This window comes from Melopsittacus undulatus, chromosome 22, assembly GCF_012275295.1.
Source record: "Melopsittacus undulatus isolate bMelUnd1 chromosome 22, bMelUnd1.mat.Z, whole genome shotgun sequence".
Classification (NCBI taxonomy): domain Eukaryota; kingdom Metazoa; phylum Chordata; class Aves; order Psittaciformes; family Psittaculidae; genus Melopsittacus; species Melopsittacus undulatus.
Window position 1 is genome coordinate 1,514,143 of NC_047548.1, and position 19,185 is coordinate 1,533,327.

At 64.6% G+C, this 19,185-nt stretch overlaps 1 protein-coding gene across 1 annotated transcript; it reads left to right on the forward strand.

Moving 5' to 3' along the window:
• The first annotated feature begins 1,253 nt into the window (after window positions 1-1,253).
• On the forward strand, window positions 1,254-18,698 carry IQSEC2 (IQ motif and Sec7 domain ArfGEF 2). Its single transcript, XM_034071890.1, is given in 22 exon segments — window positions 1,254-1,496; window positions 2,632-3,417; window positions 3,419-3,477; window positions 4,123-4,152; window positions 9,163-9,427; window positions 10,290-10,559; window positions 10,719-10,781; window positions 11,265-11,302; window positions 11,304-11,470; window positions 11,532-11,981; window positions 12,017-12,146; window positions 13,034-13,195; window positions 13,288-13,410; window positions 14,159-14,325; window positions 14,407-14,546; window positions 15,318-15,443; window positions 15,527-15,626; window positions 16,268-16,429; window positions 16,882-17,046; window positions 17,254-17,303; window positions 17,568-17,827; window positions 18,184-18,698. Coding segments are annotated over 22 exon segments (4,362 nt in total). The 3' UTR covers window positions 18,590-18,698.
• The last annotated feature ends 487 nt before the right edge of the window (window positions 18,699-19,185 follow it).

The following is a 19,185-nucleotide window of genomic DNA, read 5'->3' on the forward strand; positions in this document are numbered from 1 at the left end:
TGCCATGGTGACCGCGGAGCCGGCTCCTGCCAACGGCAGCGCCCGGGGGGGGGGGGGGGGGGGGGGGGGACCAAAGGGGAGGGACAAAGGGGGGGGGGGGGGGGGCAGGAGGGGATGGACCCATGGGGGGGGCATCAAAGGAGGTACCCAAAGGGATGGGGGGGGAGAAAGAGGGAGGGAAACACGGGGGGGGCACCAATAAAAGGGGGTCCCTGAGTCCCCATTGGGGGGGGCACAACTCTCCCTTCCTTTATTAATCAAGGTTTGTGTTAATTACAGAGGGGGGGGGGCTGGGTCCCCCAATGGGGACCAAGAGGTGCCCCCCCCGGGGGTGGTTGGTTCAACCCTATGGGGGGGGGGGGGGGGGGGGGAATGGGATGGTTCAACCCGAGGCTGGGGGGGGGGGGGGATGCTCGCCCCGCCCCCCGCCTCCCTCAGCCCCGCCCCCCGCCCCCTCCCTCCTGGCCGCCTCCTCCCTCCGAGCTCCGCGCCCGGACCGAGCCCCACCCGCGCCCCCCCCCAGCCCCCCCCCCGCCCCCGCCACGCGGCCGGGCCCCCCCCTCCCCCCCTCCCCTTTCCCCCTTTCCCCCCATCCATCCCATGCAAAAGGGGGGGGGACATCCCCCAACCCCCCATATAAACACCCTCAGGGTTGCGGACCCCCCCCCTCCATCATCATCATTTAGGGTCCCACCCCCCCCCTTCCTCCTCCTCCCCCCCCCCTTCCTTCTCCTCCTCCTCCCTCCCCCCCCATATAAACACCTTCAGGGTTGCAAACCCCCCCCCATCATCATCATTTAGGGTTCCCCCCCCCTCCTTCCTCCTCCTCCTCATCCCCCCCCCAACCCCCCCTTCCATCATCATCATTTAGGGTCCCACCCCCCCCCCCCCCTTCCTCCTCCTCCTCCTCCTCCTCCTCCTCCCCCCCATATAAACACCCTCAGGGTTGCGGACCCCCCCCCCCTTCTTCCTCCTCTCCCCCCCCCCACCCCCCCCCTCCATCATCATCACTTAGGGTCCCCCCCCCTTCTTCCTCCTCCTCCTCCCCCCCAACCCCCATCATCACTTAGGGTCCCTCCCCCCCCCCCCTCCTCTTCCTCCTCTCCCCCCCCATCATCATTTAGGGTCCCCCCCTTCCTCCTCCTCCCCCCACCCCCCCCATCATCACCATTTAGGGTCCCCCCCTCCCCCCCCATCACTTAAGGTCCCACCCCCTCCCCCTCCCCCCCCCCCGTCCCGCTCCGCTCGGGGCCATGGAGGGCGCGGGGGGCGTCGGCCCCGCGGGGGGGGGGGTGTCGGAGCCCCCAGACCGAGCAGTCGAGTACCTGCTGGAGCTGAACAGGATCATCGCGAGCCAGAGGCAGCTGCTGAGCTCCCAGCGCCGCCGGATCGCTCAGCTCGAGGCTCAGCTGCAGCGCCTGGCCCGGGAGAACCGGCACCTGCGGCAGCGGGCGGCGGGGGGGGCAGCGCCGGCTGGAACAGCCGCCAGGCACACGGTGAGAACGGGGGGGGCAGAACCATGTGGGGGTTATGGGGGGGTATCTGTTTAGGGTCATGGGAGGGGTCAGCCCTATATGGGGGTCATGGGGGGGTCAGCCTCATTTGGAGGTGATGGGGGGACCCCCTTATGTAGAGGTTATGGGGGGCAGGGGGGGACCCCTTATTTGGGGGTCATGGGGTGGTTGGGGGGGTATCTGTTTAGGGGTCATGGGAGGGGTCAGCCCTTATGTGGGGGTCATGGGGGGGGTGGGGAACCCCTATGTGGGGGTTATGGGGATTATTGGGGGACCCCGTTATGTGGGGGTCATGGGGGTGATGGGGGACCCCCTTATGTGGGGGTTATGGGGGGGAGTGAGGGGGATCCATCTGTTTAGGGGTCATGGGAGGGGTCACCCCTATTTGGGGGTTATGGGGGTGATGGGGGGACCCCGCGGTTATGGGGGGACCTATCAGTTTAGAGGTCATGGGGGGGGTCACCCCCATTTGGGGGGCATAGAGGGGGCCCCCCAGTTTTGGGGTGTTGGGGGTGATGCTGCTGCTCCGGGGGGGCTCATGAAGCAGGTGCCCACCCCCATTTTGGGGGTGCATTGAAGTAGGGAGGGGGATATGGGGGGGGCTCCTGGCGTGGGGACCCCAGTTTTGGGGTGCAGGGAAAGTGCAGGTCAGGGGATGGGGTTATAGACCCCTATGGACCTATAGGTACCCATATGGATCTATATGGACCTCTATGGACCCATGGATCCATATGGACCTATATGGATCAGGGACTCCCATAGTGGGGAGTAATAGAGCCTGGGGGAGCTGGGAACGAGGGGGGAAGATGGGCACTGGGTGGTCCCAGGGCCCTATAGAGCAGGGCAGGGGTCCCAGGTCCATATAGCTGGGTCAGGAGGCATCTCAGGGCCCTATGGAGCAGGACAGGAATTCCAGGTCCACATAGTCCCGGATAGGCAGCTTAGGACCATATGGGACAGGTCAGAGTGGTCCCATGCTCATATAGCTCCATATAGCTCCATATAGCTTCATATAGCTCCATATAGCCGCATAGAGCCCCATATAGCTCCATAGACCCCATATAGCTCCATAGACCCCATATAGCTCCATATAGCCCCATATCCCCCACCCTCCCAGGGCCACGTGGACCCCGATGGTCAATACCAGAACCACTTGGAAGCAGAGGGGCAGTTCCCATCCTGCACCGACCCCGACCTGCCCTATGGGCCCCATCCGGACCGGGACGGGCAATACGGGCCCCATGCGGAGCGGGACCTGCCCTACCAGGGCCACCTGGACCACGAGGGGCAGTACCCATCCCACCTGGATCGCGATGGGCAGTACCCGGAGCACCTGGACCACGAGGGGCAGTACCCGGAGCACTTGGATCGGGATGGGCAGTACTCCGGGCGTACGGACCGGGATAGAGCCTATGGAGCTCATCTGGATCGGGACGGGCAGTACGAGGAGCAGGATGGGCCCTATCCCAACCGGGACCACGACAGAGCCTATCCGAGCCGGAAGGACCGAGCCTACCAGGCGCGTCCGGAGCGGGATGGGCAGTACCCGGCTCGCATGGACCAGGATGGGCAGTACCACGGCTGCCTGGAGCGGGATCTCCAGTACCAGCCCCACTTGGAGCTGAGCCGCATGGAGCGGGATGGGCAGTACCAGAGCCGGATAGACCCGGATGGGCAGTACTCGAGCCGCATGGAGCGGGATGGGCAGTACCAGAGCCACGTGGAGCGGGAGCTGCAGTACCGAGGCCGGGATGGGCATTATCCGCCCTGTGTGGACCGGGAAGGGCCTTATCCTGCCCCGTGCTCCCGGGATCGCTGCGGAGCTTCCCATCATCACCATCACCATCACCGGGACTGGGACCGGGATTGGCCGCGGGGGCCCCTGAGCCGCAGCTCCAGCCCCGGGGGGGGGCGGGCACAGCACCAGCGCCAGCACCAGCCCTGCCACCACTCTGCAGCGCAAGTAAGGACCCCCCCATGGACCCCTAATGGCACATCCCGGCCATCCTCCCCCCCATGGACCCCCAATGGCACATCCCGGCCATCCTCCCCACCATAGACCCCCAATGGCACATCCCAGCCATCCCCCCCCCCATGGACCCCTAATGGCACATCCCAGCCATCCCCCCCCCCCATGGACCCCCAATGGCACATCCCGGCCATCCTCCCCCCCATGGACCCCCAATGGCACATCCCAGCCATCCCCCCCCCCCATGGACCCCAATGGCACATCCCAGCCATCCCCCCCCCCATGGACCCCAATGGCACATCCCAGCCATCCCCCCCCCCCCCATGGACCCCAATGGCACATCCCAGCCATCCCCCCCCCCCATGGACCCCAATGGCACATCCCGGCCATCCCTTCCCCCCCCCAGCCCAGGCAGAGCTCATTGCACCCTATGGGGGGTCTGCACCATGTGCAGGAGCTGCGGGGGGGGGGGGGTCATGCGGGGACACGCGCGTCACCTCCCCCCCCCCCCCGTGGTGGCACCGTCTGCCCGGCCTGGTCACGTGCCCGGGGGGGGATGGGGATGGGGGGGGTCATTGGGGGGGGTGGGGGGGGCACTTTGGGTGTCCCTGACCCCGCCCCCCCCCCTTCTCCCCCCAGGTCAGACCGGGACAGCTCGAGGACAGTGAGGTCAGTGCTGCCCCCCCCATGACCTTTGACCCCCCCCTTGACCTCCCTCCTTCAACCCCTCCCCCCCCCTCCAGCCGCCTGGGTCCATTGTGTGCGTTGTGATTGGGTGGCTCTGTCGCGACAGAGCCCATGGCAACGATGCTTGGGCGTTGCTATGGAGCGTTGCTATGGGGCTGGGTTGTTGCTATGGGACCCGGGATGTCGCGACAGGACCCGGTGGATCTGTCGCGATAAGGCCAATGTATCGCGTTGCGGTGTGTCGCGATAGGGTGACGTCACAACAGGGCTTTGCGACGCTGGGGGGGGGGGGGAGCACATCACGACAGTTCCCATCGCGTCGCGCGTTGCCGGGGAGGCCGTTGCCAGGCAACGGCGCGGGCGGTGACAGCGATGGCAGCGCCAGGGAGGCGTCACCATGGCAACGGCGAGTGAGTGACCCCCCCCCCCGCCGGGATCGGGGTCCGGGTGTGTCACGTGGCGGGTGCACGAGGGTGTCACGTGGTGCCGGGTGTGTGATGGCCTGCGCCAGCGTGGGACCGATGCAACAGCAACAGCGTGTGCGGGTGTACCGGTCACGTGTGTGTGCGACAACACCCGGCACACGTGTGTGCAACAGCTACACATGTGTGCGCGACACCCACACATGTGTGCGCGACACCTATACATGTGTGTGCAACACCTATACATGTGTGTGCGACACCTATACATGTGTGTGCAACACCCATACATGTGTCTGCGACACCTATACATGTGTGTGCAACACCTATACATGTGTGTGCGACACCCAAAGTGTGTGCAACACCTATACATGTGTGTGCAACACCCAAAGTGTGTGCAACACCTATACATGTGTGTGCGACACCCAAAGTGTGTGCAACACCCATACATGTGTGTGCAACACCTACACACGTGTGTGAACACCTATACATGTGTGTGCAACACCTATACATGTGTGTGCAACACCTATACATGTGTGTGCAACACCCATACATGTGTGTGCAACACCTACACACGTGTGTGAACACCTATACATGTGTGTGCAACAACACCTATGCACGTGTGTGCAACACTTATACATGTGTGTGCAGCAACACTCGACACACATCTGTGTGCAACCCCTATACGTGTGTGTGCAACACCTATACATGTGTGTGCAACACCTATACATGTGTGTGCAACAACACCCTACACATGTGTGTGCAACACCTATACATGTGTGTGCAACACCACCCTACACGTGTGTGCAACAACACCCTACACATGTGTGTGCAACACCTATACACGTGTGTGCATCCCCTATACACGTGTGTGCAACACCTATACATGTGTGTGCATCCCTCCACGTGGACCCCGCGCCCTCCCCACGTGCAGAGCCGGTTTTGTGCCCCCCCCTCCCCCATCCCCCCCATTGTGTCCGGCCGGGGGCAGGAATTCGGGAATTCCGGTCTCCGAATCCTGGCGGATCCGGATGGGATGGGGACGGGAAGGGGGGGGGGGGTGGGGGGGTGATGAGTTTCCCAGGCCTCACAGCCCCATAGACCAGCATCACCCCCTGCCCTTTGGACCCATCACAACGTGAGTGTGGGGCACTGGGACCCCCCCAGACCATGTCCTATGGGATCCTCCTGGATCCTGCTGTGTCCCCCCGTGTGCTCCCCCCCCCCCCCCCCGTGTCCGTGTGTCCATCCCGTTCCCCCCCGGCTCTTGACTCGTGTTTTCTCTCCTCTTTCTCCTCCCTGTCCGTGTGTCCATCCCCATCCGTCCCCATCCATCCCCATCCATCCCCATCCATCCCCATCCATCCCCATCCGTCCCCATCCATCCCCATCCATCCCCATCCATCCCCATCCATCCCCATCCATCCCCATCCATCCCCATCCGTCCCCATCCATCCCCATCCATCCCCATCCATCCCCATCCGTCCCCATCCATCCCCATCCATCCCCATCCGTCCCCATCCATCCCCATCCATCCCCATCCATCCCCATCCGTCCCCATCCATCCCCATCCATCCCCATCCATCCCCATCCGTCCCCATCCGTCCCCATCCATCCCCATCCATCCCCATCCGTCCCCATCCATCCCCATCCATCCCCATCCATCCCCATCCGTCCCCATCCATCCCCATCCATCCCCATCCGTCCCCATCCATCCCCATCCGTCCCCATCCGTCCCCATCCGTCCCCATCCATCCCCATCCATCCCCATCCGTCCCCATCCATCCCCATCCATCCCCATCCATCCCCATTCCGTTATCCCACCATAGGCAGGGATAGGTGCTTGTCCCCCCCCCCGTCTGCCCATCGTGCCCCCCCCTTGTCCATCCATCCCCCCCCATCCCTCTGTCCGTGCCCCCCCCCTCCAGGTACCACCCGGCTCCTCTTGGCTCCAACCTCCCCCCACCCGCAGGTAAGAGCCCCCCCATAGGAGCCCTATGGAAACCCCCCCGCAGGTCCCTGTAGACAGTATTAATGCTATAGGGGCTGTATAGAGCTCCATAGGGCAATATGGATGCTATAGGGGCTGTATAGAGCTCCATAGGGCCGTATCGATGCTATAGGGGCTGTATAGAGCAACACAGGGCAGTATTGGTGCTGTAGGGGCTCTATAGGCACAGGCAGTGTAGAAGCCCTACAGTGCTGTAAGGTGTATGGGTATTGCAGGGCCTGCATAGGGACTGGATGGGTGCCCTGGGTGCTGGGTGGCTCCTTTCTATATGGACTGCATGGGTGCTCTGTGTGCTGCGTGGCTGTTATATATAGAGACTGTGAGAGTGCCCTGGGACCTATAGAGACCATATGGATCCTTAGGGATCTGTAGGGGCTATTTGGATCCTTGTAGACACATAGGGGCTGTACAGATCCCTAGGGATCTGTAGGTCCCTATAGATCCCTAGATATAAGATATATAGATATATAGATATAAGCATCCTTATAGTCACATAGGGGCTGTATGGATCCCTAGGGATCTGTAGGGGCTATTTGGATCCTTATAGACACATAGGGGCTGTATGGATCCCTAGGGTTCTATAGGGAATGTTTGCATCCTTATAGGCCCACAGAGACCCTATGGATCCCCAGGGCCCTATAGGCGCCATATGGGTCCTCCCCCGTCCGCTGTTGGGGGGGGGGAGGTGATGGGCTGTTTGGGGGCGGTTGCCATGGCGACGCCTCCATCATGGCGCCTCCTCGCGCTATTTTGAGGACCAAACGGTGACGTTGGGGGGGGGGGGGGGGGGGGGGGCGGGGCTCGCGCGAGGACCCAGGCGGCCGGGACCCCCCATCCCCCCCCCCCATCCCCTCCCCTCCCCCCATCCCGGGTATCCCAACCGCATCCCCCCCCCCCTTCATCCCCCGCCGCGTCTCCATGGCAACCGACATCCCGAAGGGGGGGGGGGGGGATGCTCTGCGCAGGCGCCTGGGGCCAGGAGAACCCATTTCCACCCCCCCCCCCCTCCATTGGGAACACCCCATTGGGGGGGACACCCCCCCAGTGTCACCTCACCCCCCCCAGTGTGTGTGGGGAGCAGACCCCCCCATTGCAGCGGAACGGGGGGGGGACACACACACGACCCAGACATCCCCCTCCACCATATCAATGGGGCAGCCCCTCCTCCATCAGGCATCCAGGCCCCCCCTTGCCCCCCCCTTTTTGTGCCCTCCCCCCCGTTTCCATCTCAAATGGACCCCCCCAAACCCCCCTTCATGGGGTGAGGACCCCGCCAACCGCTTTGGGGGGGGTTAAGGGGGGGTCGCTCCTCCGGCTCCTCCCCCCCCCCTTTACCCCCCCTCTTCCTCCATCGGCCGATCAGGCCTTTGGTGCTGCTGCAGCAGAGCCGGACACCCCCCCCCCGGACCCCCTCTTTGTGGGGGTGTCCCCGTGTCTGTGCCCCCCCCCCATTTTGGGGGTGCCCCCCCCCCGATGTGGTGCCTGCAGTGCACGGCCGACCAGCGGCGGGGGCCGCTCCGGCAGCGGCTGCTGCACGGGTGAGTGGGGACCCCCCCATAACCCCCCCCATAACCCCCCCCGCAGCATCATTTAACCCCTCCCCCCCGGCCTTTGAACCTCCCCCCCCTTGTTTTGGGGACCCCCCCCCATCCCTATGAACACCACCCCCCCCTTTCCCCACCCCCTCCGTTCCCAGGCGCCTGGGCCCCAGTTGGGGGGGGGGGCAGAGGTTGGGGTGCCCCAGTGATGGGGGGGGTGCCTGTGTCCGTGTGTTCCCATGTGCTTGTATCCCTGTGTTTGTGGGTCCCGATGTCCCGTGTCCAGGTATCCGTGTATCCCACGTCTGGTGTGTCCATGCGTTCCCATGTCCATGCATCCCCATTGCCCTCTGTCCCCATGTCCATGTGTCCCCATGTCCATGTGTCCCCATGTCCGTGTGTCCCCATGTCCGTGTGTCCCCATATCCAGGTGTTCCCATCATCTCCGTGTGTCTGTGTCCCTTTATCCCCACATTCCCATGTCCCCATCTCTGTGTCCCCATGGTCTGAGCTCAGAGGGGGTCCAAGGGTTGTCAATGAGGTGACAATGGGGTGTCAATGGGGTGTCAATAGGTTTGTCAATGAGGTGTCAATGGGGTGTCCCTGGGGTGTCAATGAGGTGTCAATGGGAGTCTGAGAGGGTGTCAATGAGTGTCTCAGGGCTGTCAGTGGGTGCCAGTGGTTGTCAATGGGGATATCAATGGTTGTCCATGGTTGTCAATGGGTGCCAATGGGTGTTAATGTGTGTCAATGGGTGCCAATTGGTGTCAATGGTTGCCAATGGGTATCAATGGTTGTCAATGGGTGTCAGTGGTTGTCAGTGGTTGTCAATGGGTATCAATGGCTGTCAATGGGTACCAATGGGTATCAATGGCTGTCAATGGGTACCAATGGGTATCAATGGGTACCAATGGGTATCAATGGCTGTCAATGGGTACCAATGGGTATCAATGGCTGTCAATGGGTACCAATGGGTATCAATGGGTACCAATGGGTGCCAACGGGTGCCCCTGTGTCCCCGCAGCGTGGACGGTGACGCTCCGGGCAGCGAGGGGGGGGGGCCGGTCCCCGACAGCCCCGGGCGCCCCCCCCCGTACCGGGGCCTGTCCCAGGCGGCTCCCCCCGGCGCGGGGGGGTCCGGGGGGGGCTCCCCGGGGCTGGGCTGGGCCCGGCTCCCCCCGCAGCCGGCGAGCGTGGCCCTGCGCAAGCAGCAGGAGGAGGAGGAGAGCAAGAGGCCGAAGGCTCTGAGCGACAGCTATGAGCTCTCCACTGACCTGGAGGACAAGAAGGTACTGGGGGGGGTGCAATGGGACTGGGATATACTGGGTGGTGTGGGGGCATCTCCATCCCTCTGGGGTGGTCCCAACCCCTATGGTGACCCCCAGCCCCTATGGTGATCCCCAGCCCTGCACAGTGGCCTCACCGTGTGCTCCTCCTCCTGCCCTGTTCTCTCCCTGTCTCCATGTGCCTGTTCATGTCCCCATCCCCATCTCCCCATCCTCATGTCCATCCACATCCTCATCTTCCCATCCATCCCCATCGCCATCTCCATCCCCATGTCCCCATGTCCCCATGTCCCCATCTCTCCATCCCTATCCCCATTCCCATCTCCCCATCCCCATGTCCCCATCCCCATGTCTCCATCCCCATCCATGCTCCCATCCATCCCCATACCTATCTCCATCCCCATCCCCATGTCTCCATCCCCATGTCCCCATCTCTCCATCCCTATCCTCATCCCCATCCATGCTCCCATCCATCCCCATCTCCCCATGTCCCCATCCCCATCTCCATCCCCATCTCTTCATCCATGTCTCCATCCATGTCCCCATCCCCATCCCCATGTCCCCATGTCCCCATCCCCATGTCCCCATGTCCCCATCCCCATCCCCATGTCCCCATCCCCATGTCCCCATGTCCCCATCCCCATGTCCCCATGTCCCCATCCCCATCCCCATGTCCCCATCCCCATCCCCATCCCCATGTCCCCATCCCCATGTCCCCATCCCCTGTCCCATGTCCCCATGTCCCCATCCCCATGTCTCCATCCCCATGTCCCCATATCCCCATGTCTCCATCCCCATCTCCATCCCCATGTCCCCATCCCCATGTCCCCATCCCCATGTCCCCCATCCCCTGCCCCCCCCGCAGGTGGAGATGCTGGAGCGCAAGTACGGAGGTTACTTCCGCACTCGCCGCGCCGCCCGCACCATCCAGGCCGCGTTCCGCCGCTACCGCATGGCGCAGAAGTTCGAGCGGCTGCGGAGCGAGGGGGGGCGCGCGCGGCGCCTGGCACTGCCCGGCCTGCGCCTGCAGTTCTCCTTCGAGGAGTACGACCGAGGCCCCCCCCCGCCGGCCCCGGGGCCCCCCCCGCCGCCCCCCCCCTACTTCCAGGGCAAACCCGCCTCGCTGGACGAGGGGGTGCTGGGGGGGCCCCGCAGGGCGCCCCGATATGGGGGCTCCTGTAGGGCCGGCCTGGATGGAGGAGGGGGAGGGGGCGGAGGGGGGGTGGGGGGGGGCCCTGGGGAGGTTGGGGGGGGGGGAATGGGAGGGGGGGGGCCCGGGAGCCCCCCCCGGCAGCTCTCGGCTTCGGCGGATTTTGGGCCTGGAGGGGCTGACCTGGAGGAGGCGTTTGCGCAGCAGGTGGGGGCCAGAGGGGACTATGGGGGTATGGGGGTTATAGGGGACTATGGGGGTATGGGGGCTATAGGGGACTATGGGGGTATGGGGGCTATAGGGGACTATGGGGGTATGGGGGCTATAGGGGACTGTGGGGGTATGGGGGCTATAGGGGACTGTGGGGGTATGGGGGTTATAAGGGACTATGGGGGCCATAGGGGACTGTGGGGACTATGGGGTCATGGGGCCATGGGGTCCTGGGCTTCCCGTGGGCTGTGAGGGTCACAGAGGTCATGGGATTGATGGGGAGGTCATGGAGGGGTCAATGGGGGGGGGTCCAGTGGCTTTGGGGGGGACGACTTGGTGGCCATTGGGGTGTCCCATGGGCTATGGGTGGGGGGTCCATAGGCTATGGGGGGGATTCACGTTATGGGGGTGCCCATGGGCTATGTGGGTGCTCAATGGCTGCCGTCGGGGGGGGGGGTTCTCCCCTCTCTCTGCCCCCAGGTGAAGTCTTTGGCCGCCTCCATTGACGAGGCCCTGGGGGGGGGGCGGCCGTGGGGTCCCCCCCGGCGCCCCCGCCCCCCCCGCGGGGGACAGCGCCGCCACCTCCGCCAGTGACGTCACCTTGTACCTGGACGAGGGGCTCCCAGGCTCCCCCCGCTCCCCCGAGCGCCCCCCCAGCCCCGAGCCCCCCCCTTCGGACACGGGGGGCCCCCCCCCTCCCCCCGCGCCCCCCCCTCCGCTCCCCCCTCCGCCGCCCCCCAACAACAGCGCCGCCCCCCCCCCGGGCCCCGCCGACCGCTGGGGGGGGGGCGAGGACCCCCCCCGCCGGGGCGGCCCCCCCTGCTTGGAGTGCCGGGGCCGCGGGGGGGGGGGCGGCGGGGGGGGGGGGGCACCCCCCATTGCTCACAGTGGAGCCCCCCAGCGACAGCTCCGCTGACCTCAGCGACCGCTCCGACCGCGGCTCCATCAACAGGGGGGGTCCCTACGAACCCGACGGGGGGGGCGGGGGGGGCCCCTTGCCCCGGAGCGGACCCCCCCATCGCTGCTTCCATCCGGACCCCCCCCCCCCCCTCCGACCGCCCCCCCGGGGCCCCCCCCGCCGCCCCCCCCCCCCTCCCGAGGAGGGGTCGGATGGGGACAACGAGAGCCTCGGGAGCAGCTCCAACTCCAACGGGAGCCTCAACTGCTCCTCGGGGTCCTCATCCCACGAGAGCCTGCGCAGACCCCCCCCGCCCCCCCCCCCCCGCCCGCAGCCCCCCCCCAGGCCCCCCCCGGCAAGGCCGTGTACCAACGGGAGCCAAGGCAGAGCTGGGACTCACCAGCGCTCAACAATGATGTGGTGCAGAGGAGGCAGTACAGGATCGGGCTCAACCTGTTCAACAAGTGAGGGGATGGGGGGGGTGGGGTGGGGGGGTTGGGGTGGCACCATAGTGTGGGGATGGGGATGTTCTAGGTGACCCTATAGTGTGGGTATGGTGATATTCTATTGATCCTATAGCATGGGTATGGTGATGTCCTAGATGACCCCATAGCATGGGTATGGTGATGCTCTAGATGACCCCATAGCATGGGTATGTCGATGCTCTAGGTGACCCTATAGCATGGGTATGGTGATGTTCTAGGTGACCCTACAGTATGGGTATGGTGATATTCTATTGACCCTATAGTGTGGGTATGGTGATGTCCTAGATGACCCTATAGCATGGGTATGGTGATGTCCTAGGTGACCCCATAGCATGGGTATGGTGATGTTCTAGGTGACCCTATAGCATGGGTATGGTGATGTCCTAGATGACCCTATAGCATGGGTATGATGATGTTCTAGATGACCCCATAGCATGGGTATGGTGATGCTCTAGGTGACCCTATAGCATGGGTATGGTGATGTCCTAGATGACCCTATAGCATGGGTATGATGATGTTCTAGATGACCCCATAGCATGGGTATGGTGATGCTCTAGGTGACCCTATAGCATGGGTATGGTGATGCTCTAGGTGACCCTATAGCATGGGTATGGTGATGCTCTAGGTGACCCCATAGCATGGGTATGGTGATGTCCTAGATGACCCTATAGCATGGGTATGGTGATGTTCTAGATGACCCTATAGCATGGGTATGGTGATGCTCTAGGCAATCCTATCCCGTACGATGTTCTAGGTGACCCCACCCCATGCCTACCATGGGATGACGACATCCAGGCCCCCTATGTCCATGGTGGGGTTGGGGTGTCCCACACACACCATAACCCCCATTGTCGCCCCCATTGCAGGAAGCCAGAGAAGGGGATCCAGTACCTGATCGAGAGGGGGTTCCTGTCCGACACCCCCCTGGGGGTGGCTCATTTCATCCTGGAGCGGAAGGGGCTGAGCCGCCAGATGATCGGCGAGTTCCTGGGCAACCGCCAGAAGCAGTTCAACCGCGACGTGCTGGAGTGAGGGCACGGCCATGGGGGGGGGGGGTGATGGAGGGGGGGGGGGGTCCATGGTGCTGAGCCCCCCCCCCCCCCTGCTCCCCCCCCCGCAGCTGTGTCGTGGATGAGATGGACTTCTCGGGTATGGAGCTGGATGAGGCTCTGCGCAAGTTCCAGTCCCACATCCGCGTGCAGGGGGAGGCACAGAAGGTGGAGCGGCTGATTGAGGCCTTCAGGTGAGGGGGGGGGCCGGGGGGGGCTCGGTGGGACCGGGAGGGGTGGTCGAGGGCACCCTATGGGAGGTGACCTATGGAGGGATGCTCAATGGGATCTATGAGGGATGCTCAATGGGATCTATGAGGGATGCTCAATGGGATCTATGAGGGATGCTCAATGGGATCTGTGAGGGATGCTCTAGGTCACCCTATGGGAGGTGACCCTATGGAGGGATGCTCAATGGGATCTATGAAGGATGCTTCATGTGATCTAGAGGGATGCTCAATGTGATCTATGAGGGATGCTCAATGGGATCTATGAGGGATGCTCAATGGGATCTATGAGGGATGCTCAATGGGATCTGTGAGGGATGCTCTAGGTCACCCTATGGGAGGTGACCCTATGGAGGGATGCTCAATGGGATCTATGAGGGATGCTCAATGGGATCTGTGAGGGATGCTCTAGGTCACCCTATGGGAGGTGACCCCATGGAGGGATGCTCTGTGTGATCTATGAGGGATGCTCCATGTGACCTCTGAGGGATGCTCTAGGTCACCCTATAGGAGAAGCCCCAGGTGTCCCTATGGACCACACAGGGGGGCACTGGGCCCCCCACGATGCTCTAGGTGACCCTATAGATCCCATTCAAGGTGGTTCCCCACACCCGAGCTCTGCATCCCCCCGGGCCTGAGTCCCGTGTGTGTCCCGTCCCCCCCTGCCCCATGGGGACACCTTGACCCCATGCACCCCCCCCTGCCCACCCCCCAGCCAGCGTTACTGCGTGTGCAACGCGGCCCTGCTGCGCCAGTTCCGCAACCCGGACACCATCTTCATCCTGGCCTTCGCCATCATCCTCCTCAACACCGACATGTACAGCCCCAGCGTGAAGGCCGAGCGCAAGATGAAGCTGGAGGACTTCATCAAGAACCTCCGAGGTGATGGGGACAGGGCTCCTCAATGGGGGGCAATGGGGGGTCCCCATTCACCGCTGATGGGGGGGGGTCCGTGTCACGCAGGGGTGGACAATGGGGAGGACATACCCCGGGACATGCTGGTGGGCATCTACCAGCGCATCCAGAGCCGCGAGCTCCGCACCAACGATGACCACGTGTCCCAGGTCCAGGCTGTCGAGCGCATGATCGTCGGCAAGAAGCCGGTGGGTCCGGATGGGACCGATCCTGGGGGGGTCTGTGGTGACCCATAGGGGATGGGCTATGGTGACCCTATGGAGAACACTGTAGGGGACCCATAGGGGATGGGCTATGGTGACCCTATGGAGAACACTGTAGGGGACCCATAGGGGATGGGCTATGGTGACCCTATGGAGAATGCTGTAGGGGACCCATAGGGGATGGGCTATGGTGACCCTATGGAGAATGCTGTAGGGGACCCATAGGGGATGGGCTATGGTGACCCCATAGAGAACACTGTAGGGGACCCATAGGGATGGGCTATGGTGACCCTATGGAGAATGCTGTAGGGGACCCATAGGGATGGGCTATGGTGACCCTATGGAGAATGCTGTAGGGGACCCATAGGGGATGGGCTATGGTGACCCTATGGAGAACACTGTAGGGGACCCATAGGGGATGGGCTATGGTGACCCTATGGAGAATGCTTAAGGTGATCTATGGAGAGATGTTCTAGGCCACCCGATAGGGGATGCTCTAGGTGCTCTATGAGGGATGCTCTTGGTGACACTATGGTGGCTGCTGTAGGCCACCAATCTATGGGTGATGCTCTAGGTGACCCTATAGGGGATGCTCTAGGACACCCTATGGGTGATGCTCTAGAGGGAGGCTCTAGATCACCCTATGGCAGAAGCCCTGATTGACCCTGTGCTGCCCATTGACCACAACCTATGGGGCAGTCTCAGGGTTGCCCAACGGCACCATTGCAGTTACCAAGGACCCCCCCTTGTCCCCAGGTGCTGTCCCTGCCCCACCGGCGCCTGGTTTGCTGCTGCCAACTCTATGAGGTGCCCGACCCCAACCGGCCCCAGCGCCTGGGGCTGCACCAGCGCGAGGTCTTCCTCTTCAATGACCTTCTGGTGGTGAGCGGGGGGGGCCGTGGGGCTGGGGTCCCCCATGGGGGTGTCCATGGGGGGGTCTCCCATTGACCCTATGGACCCCATAGGTGACGAAGATCTTCCAGAAGAAGAAGATCCTGGTGACCTACAGCTTCCGCCAGAGCTTCCCACTGGTGGAGATGCACATGCAGCTCTTCCAGAACGCCTGTGAGCCCCATAGCACCCCATGGCACCCTATAGCGCCCTATGGCACCCTATAGCACCCTATGGCACCCTATAGCACCCTATGGCACCCGACGGCAACCCACTGGTGCTCCCCTGCCCCTTTGCTCCGTGTGGTCCAGCATGGAGTGCTGCCTGTAGGGTGTCTGCTGGTGCTTCCCATGGGATGCCACAGTGTCCTCCATAGGGTATCCCATGGGATGTCCCCTACACCCTTGTGTTGCCCATCGCTTGTCCCATGGTGGCCCCCAGCCCAGCATCCCCCCAGCACCCATCCCAGTGCTCTGCCCATTCCAGTGCTCATCCCAGTACCCCATTGCCTCCAGCACCCATGCCAGTGCTCCCAGTGCCCATGCCAGTGCTCCCAGCACCCTGTTGCACCACCAACCCCGGTTGTACCCACCCCATTGCACCTGCCCTATTGCCCCCCCAAACCCCATTGCCCCCCCATCCCATTGTACCCACCCCATTGCCCCTGCCCCATCCCCCCCATCCCATTGTACCCACCCCATTGCCCCTGCCCCATCCCCCCCCATCCCATTGTACCCACCCCATTGCCCCTGCCCCATCCCCCCCCATCCCATTGTACCCACCCCATTGCACCTGCCCCATTGCCCCCCCCCCAGATTACCAGTTCGGGATCAAGCTGCTGTCGGCGGCGCCGGGGGGGGAGCGGAAGGTGCTCATCGTGTTCAACGCGCCCAGCCCCCAGGACCGGCTGCGCTTCGCCAGTGACCTCCGGGAGAGTGTGGCTGAGGTGCAGGAGATGGAGAAATACAGAGTGGAGGGTGAGAGATGGGGGGAATGGGGGTGATGGGGGTGATGGGGGTGATGGGGGTGATGGGGCAATAGGGGTGATAGGGGTGATGGGGGAATGGGGGTGATAGGGGTGATGGGGGAATGGGGGTGATGGGGATGATGGGGGAATGGGGGTGATGGGGATGATGGGGGTGATGGGGCAATAGGGGTGATAGGGGTGATGGGGGAATGGGGGTGATGGGGGTGATGGGGCAAGAGGGGTGATGGAGATGATGGGAATGATGGAGGCTATGGGGTGATGGGGGTAACGGGGATGATGGCAGTGATGGGGTGATGGAAGCTATGGGGGTGATGGGGCAATGGGGCAATGGGAATCATGGGGGCAATGGGGGTAATGGGCTGGGCCATGGGATGCACTGGGGATGCTGGGGGTGCCCTGGGCTGACCCCTGCCTGTGTTCCCCCCCCCCCCCATTTTGCAGCCGAGCTGGAGAAGCAGAAGGGGGTGTCGGGGGCTCGGGGCGGGGGCCCCCCCCGCGAGGCGCTGAATGGGCTGAGCCGGAGCAGCCTCGAGGAGGCCTTCGGGGGGGGAGAGGGGCTCAAGCGCAGCGCCCTCAGCAGCTCCCTACGGGACCTCTCGGACAGCGGTGAGCGGGGGGGGGGATTTGGGGGGCTATGGGGGGTAAATGGGGGGCTATGGGGGGTAAATGGGGGGCTATGGGGGGTAAATAGGGGGCTATGGGGGGTAAATGGGGGGCTATGGGGGGTAAATGGGGGCTGGGGGGGGCATTGGTGGGGTCACGATGGGGGGTCCCCCCCTTATTTTGTGTCCTGTTGTGTGTCCCCCCCCCCAGGGAAGCGGGGCCGGCGGAACAGCGTGGGGTCCCTGGACAGCACCATCGAGGTGAGGGGGGCCCCCGCAGGCCACGCCCCTTGAAAGACCACGCCCCCATCTAGACCACGCCCACTGAGGCATTCAAGCTCGTTGCTCCTGGGGGAAAGGGGCGGGACTTGGCCCTAGGGGGCGGGGCTTGCATGGGGTGGGCGGGGTTTAAGCTCGGACGGGGGCAGAGCTCCCTGCAGGGGCCGAGCCTCACCCACCAATAGGAGGCCGGTCCGGTGGGAGGGGGCGTGGCCTAGCTCGTCCTGACCCCGCCCCTGTCCGCAGGGCTCCATCATCAGCAGCCCCCGGCCGCAGGCGCGGGGGGGTCCCGGGGCCGCCCCCGAGGGGTACAAACCCCCCCCCCGGCCGGTGTCCAACTCCTCCTCGTTCCTGGGGTCCCTCTTCGGGAGCCGGAGGGGGAAGGGCCCCCCCGGACCCCCCCCCCGGCGTTGGGGGTCCCGCTTCGGCCTCAGCCTCCTCCTCCTCGGCTTCCTCCTCCCATCACCACCACCCCCCCCCCCCCGCCCCCCCCAGGGCCGCCGAGGGTCCCTCCAAGCTGCAGGCGCTGCACGCTCAGTACTGCCACGGGGCCGGCGGGGGGGGGGCGGCGGCAGCGGGGGGGGGGGCCCGGCCCCCCGCCGCCCCCCCCCTACCCGCAGCAGCCCCCCCCTCCCGCTCGGCCCGCCCCCCCCCCCGCCGCTCCCGGCCATCGCCGCCGGGGCCCCCCCCCGCTTCCACGGGGGACCCACCCCCCCCTTGTCGGCCCCCCCGCAGCAGCACGGCCCCCCCGGGGGGGGGTTCCCTCCCCCCGCACCCCCATTACACCCTGCACCGACCCAAGAGGGGGGGGGGCCCCTCCCGGCCCCCCCCGCCAGCCGCTGTCCCCGTTACCCCTGTACAGCCCCGCTGCCCCCCCCCACCATGGGCTGTCCCACGCGTACCCCACCGGGCCCCCCCCGCACCACCACCCCCCCCCGCCCCCCACCGCCGCCGCCGCCGCCAAGCACTTTGTGTTCGGGGGGGGCGGCGGTGGGGGGGGCCCCCCCGGGGGGGCCCTTCGGGGGGGGGGCGGCGGCGCTGGGGGGGCGGCCCCCCCTCCCCATCATCACCATCATCATCATCACCATCACCATCCCGCACCCCACTCCCCCATCCCCCCCCATCCCTCTTACCCCCCTTTGCCCCCCCCTTCACCCCACACCCCCCTCAGCCCCCATTCCCCTGCCGGCCCCACATCGCCCCTGGCCCAAGCTGGTCAGGGCCCCCCCAAACCCAAGGGGGGGAACCGCATCAGCACCGTGGTCTGATCCCATCGATCCCATTGATCCCATTGATCCCATTGATCCCATCGATCCCATCGATCCCATTCCCCCCCCCGGGCTGAGGACGGACACAGCTCATGGCAGCGATGGACGGCGCCGGCACGTTGGATGCCCCCCCCTCTTTTACCCTTGCCCCCCCCCGCCCCCCAAAACCCTTGCACGTGGCTCGTGATTGGCTGCTCGCGCCTTGGGGTTCCCCCCCCCCCTTTCATCATCTTGGGGGTCCGGCGTTGAGGGTGGCCCCCCCCCCCCCCCCAGCTCAGGCTGAATGTCACATGGCACTTTAACCTCCCTTGTCCCCCCCCCCAATGTCCTCTGTTCCCATCTCCCCCCCCCCCCGGATGCCTGGGTGGTCCCGTCCCCCCCTTTGATGTCCATAGAGGGGACCCCAATGTCCGGACCCCACCACCCGGACCCCGAGGGGGGGGACCCAGGCTCCCGGGCCCGCATGCGCCCGCGCCGGGCCCTGTATATAAGAGACTGTATATTTGATGCTTCATAAACGGACCGGCCGGCCCCTGGCGTGTGCCCCTTCTTGGGGGGGGGACGACAATGGTGGTGACACCCCCTATAGAGGCTGT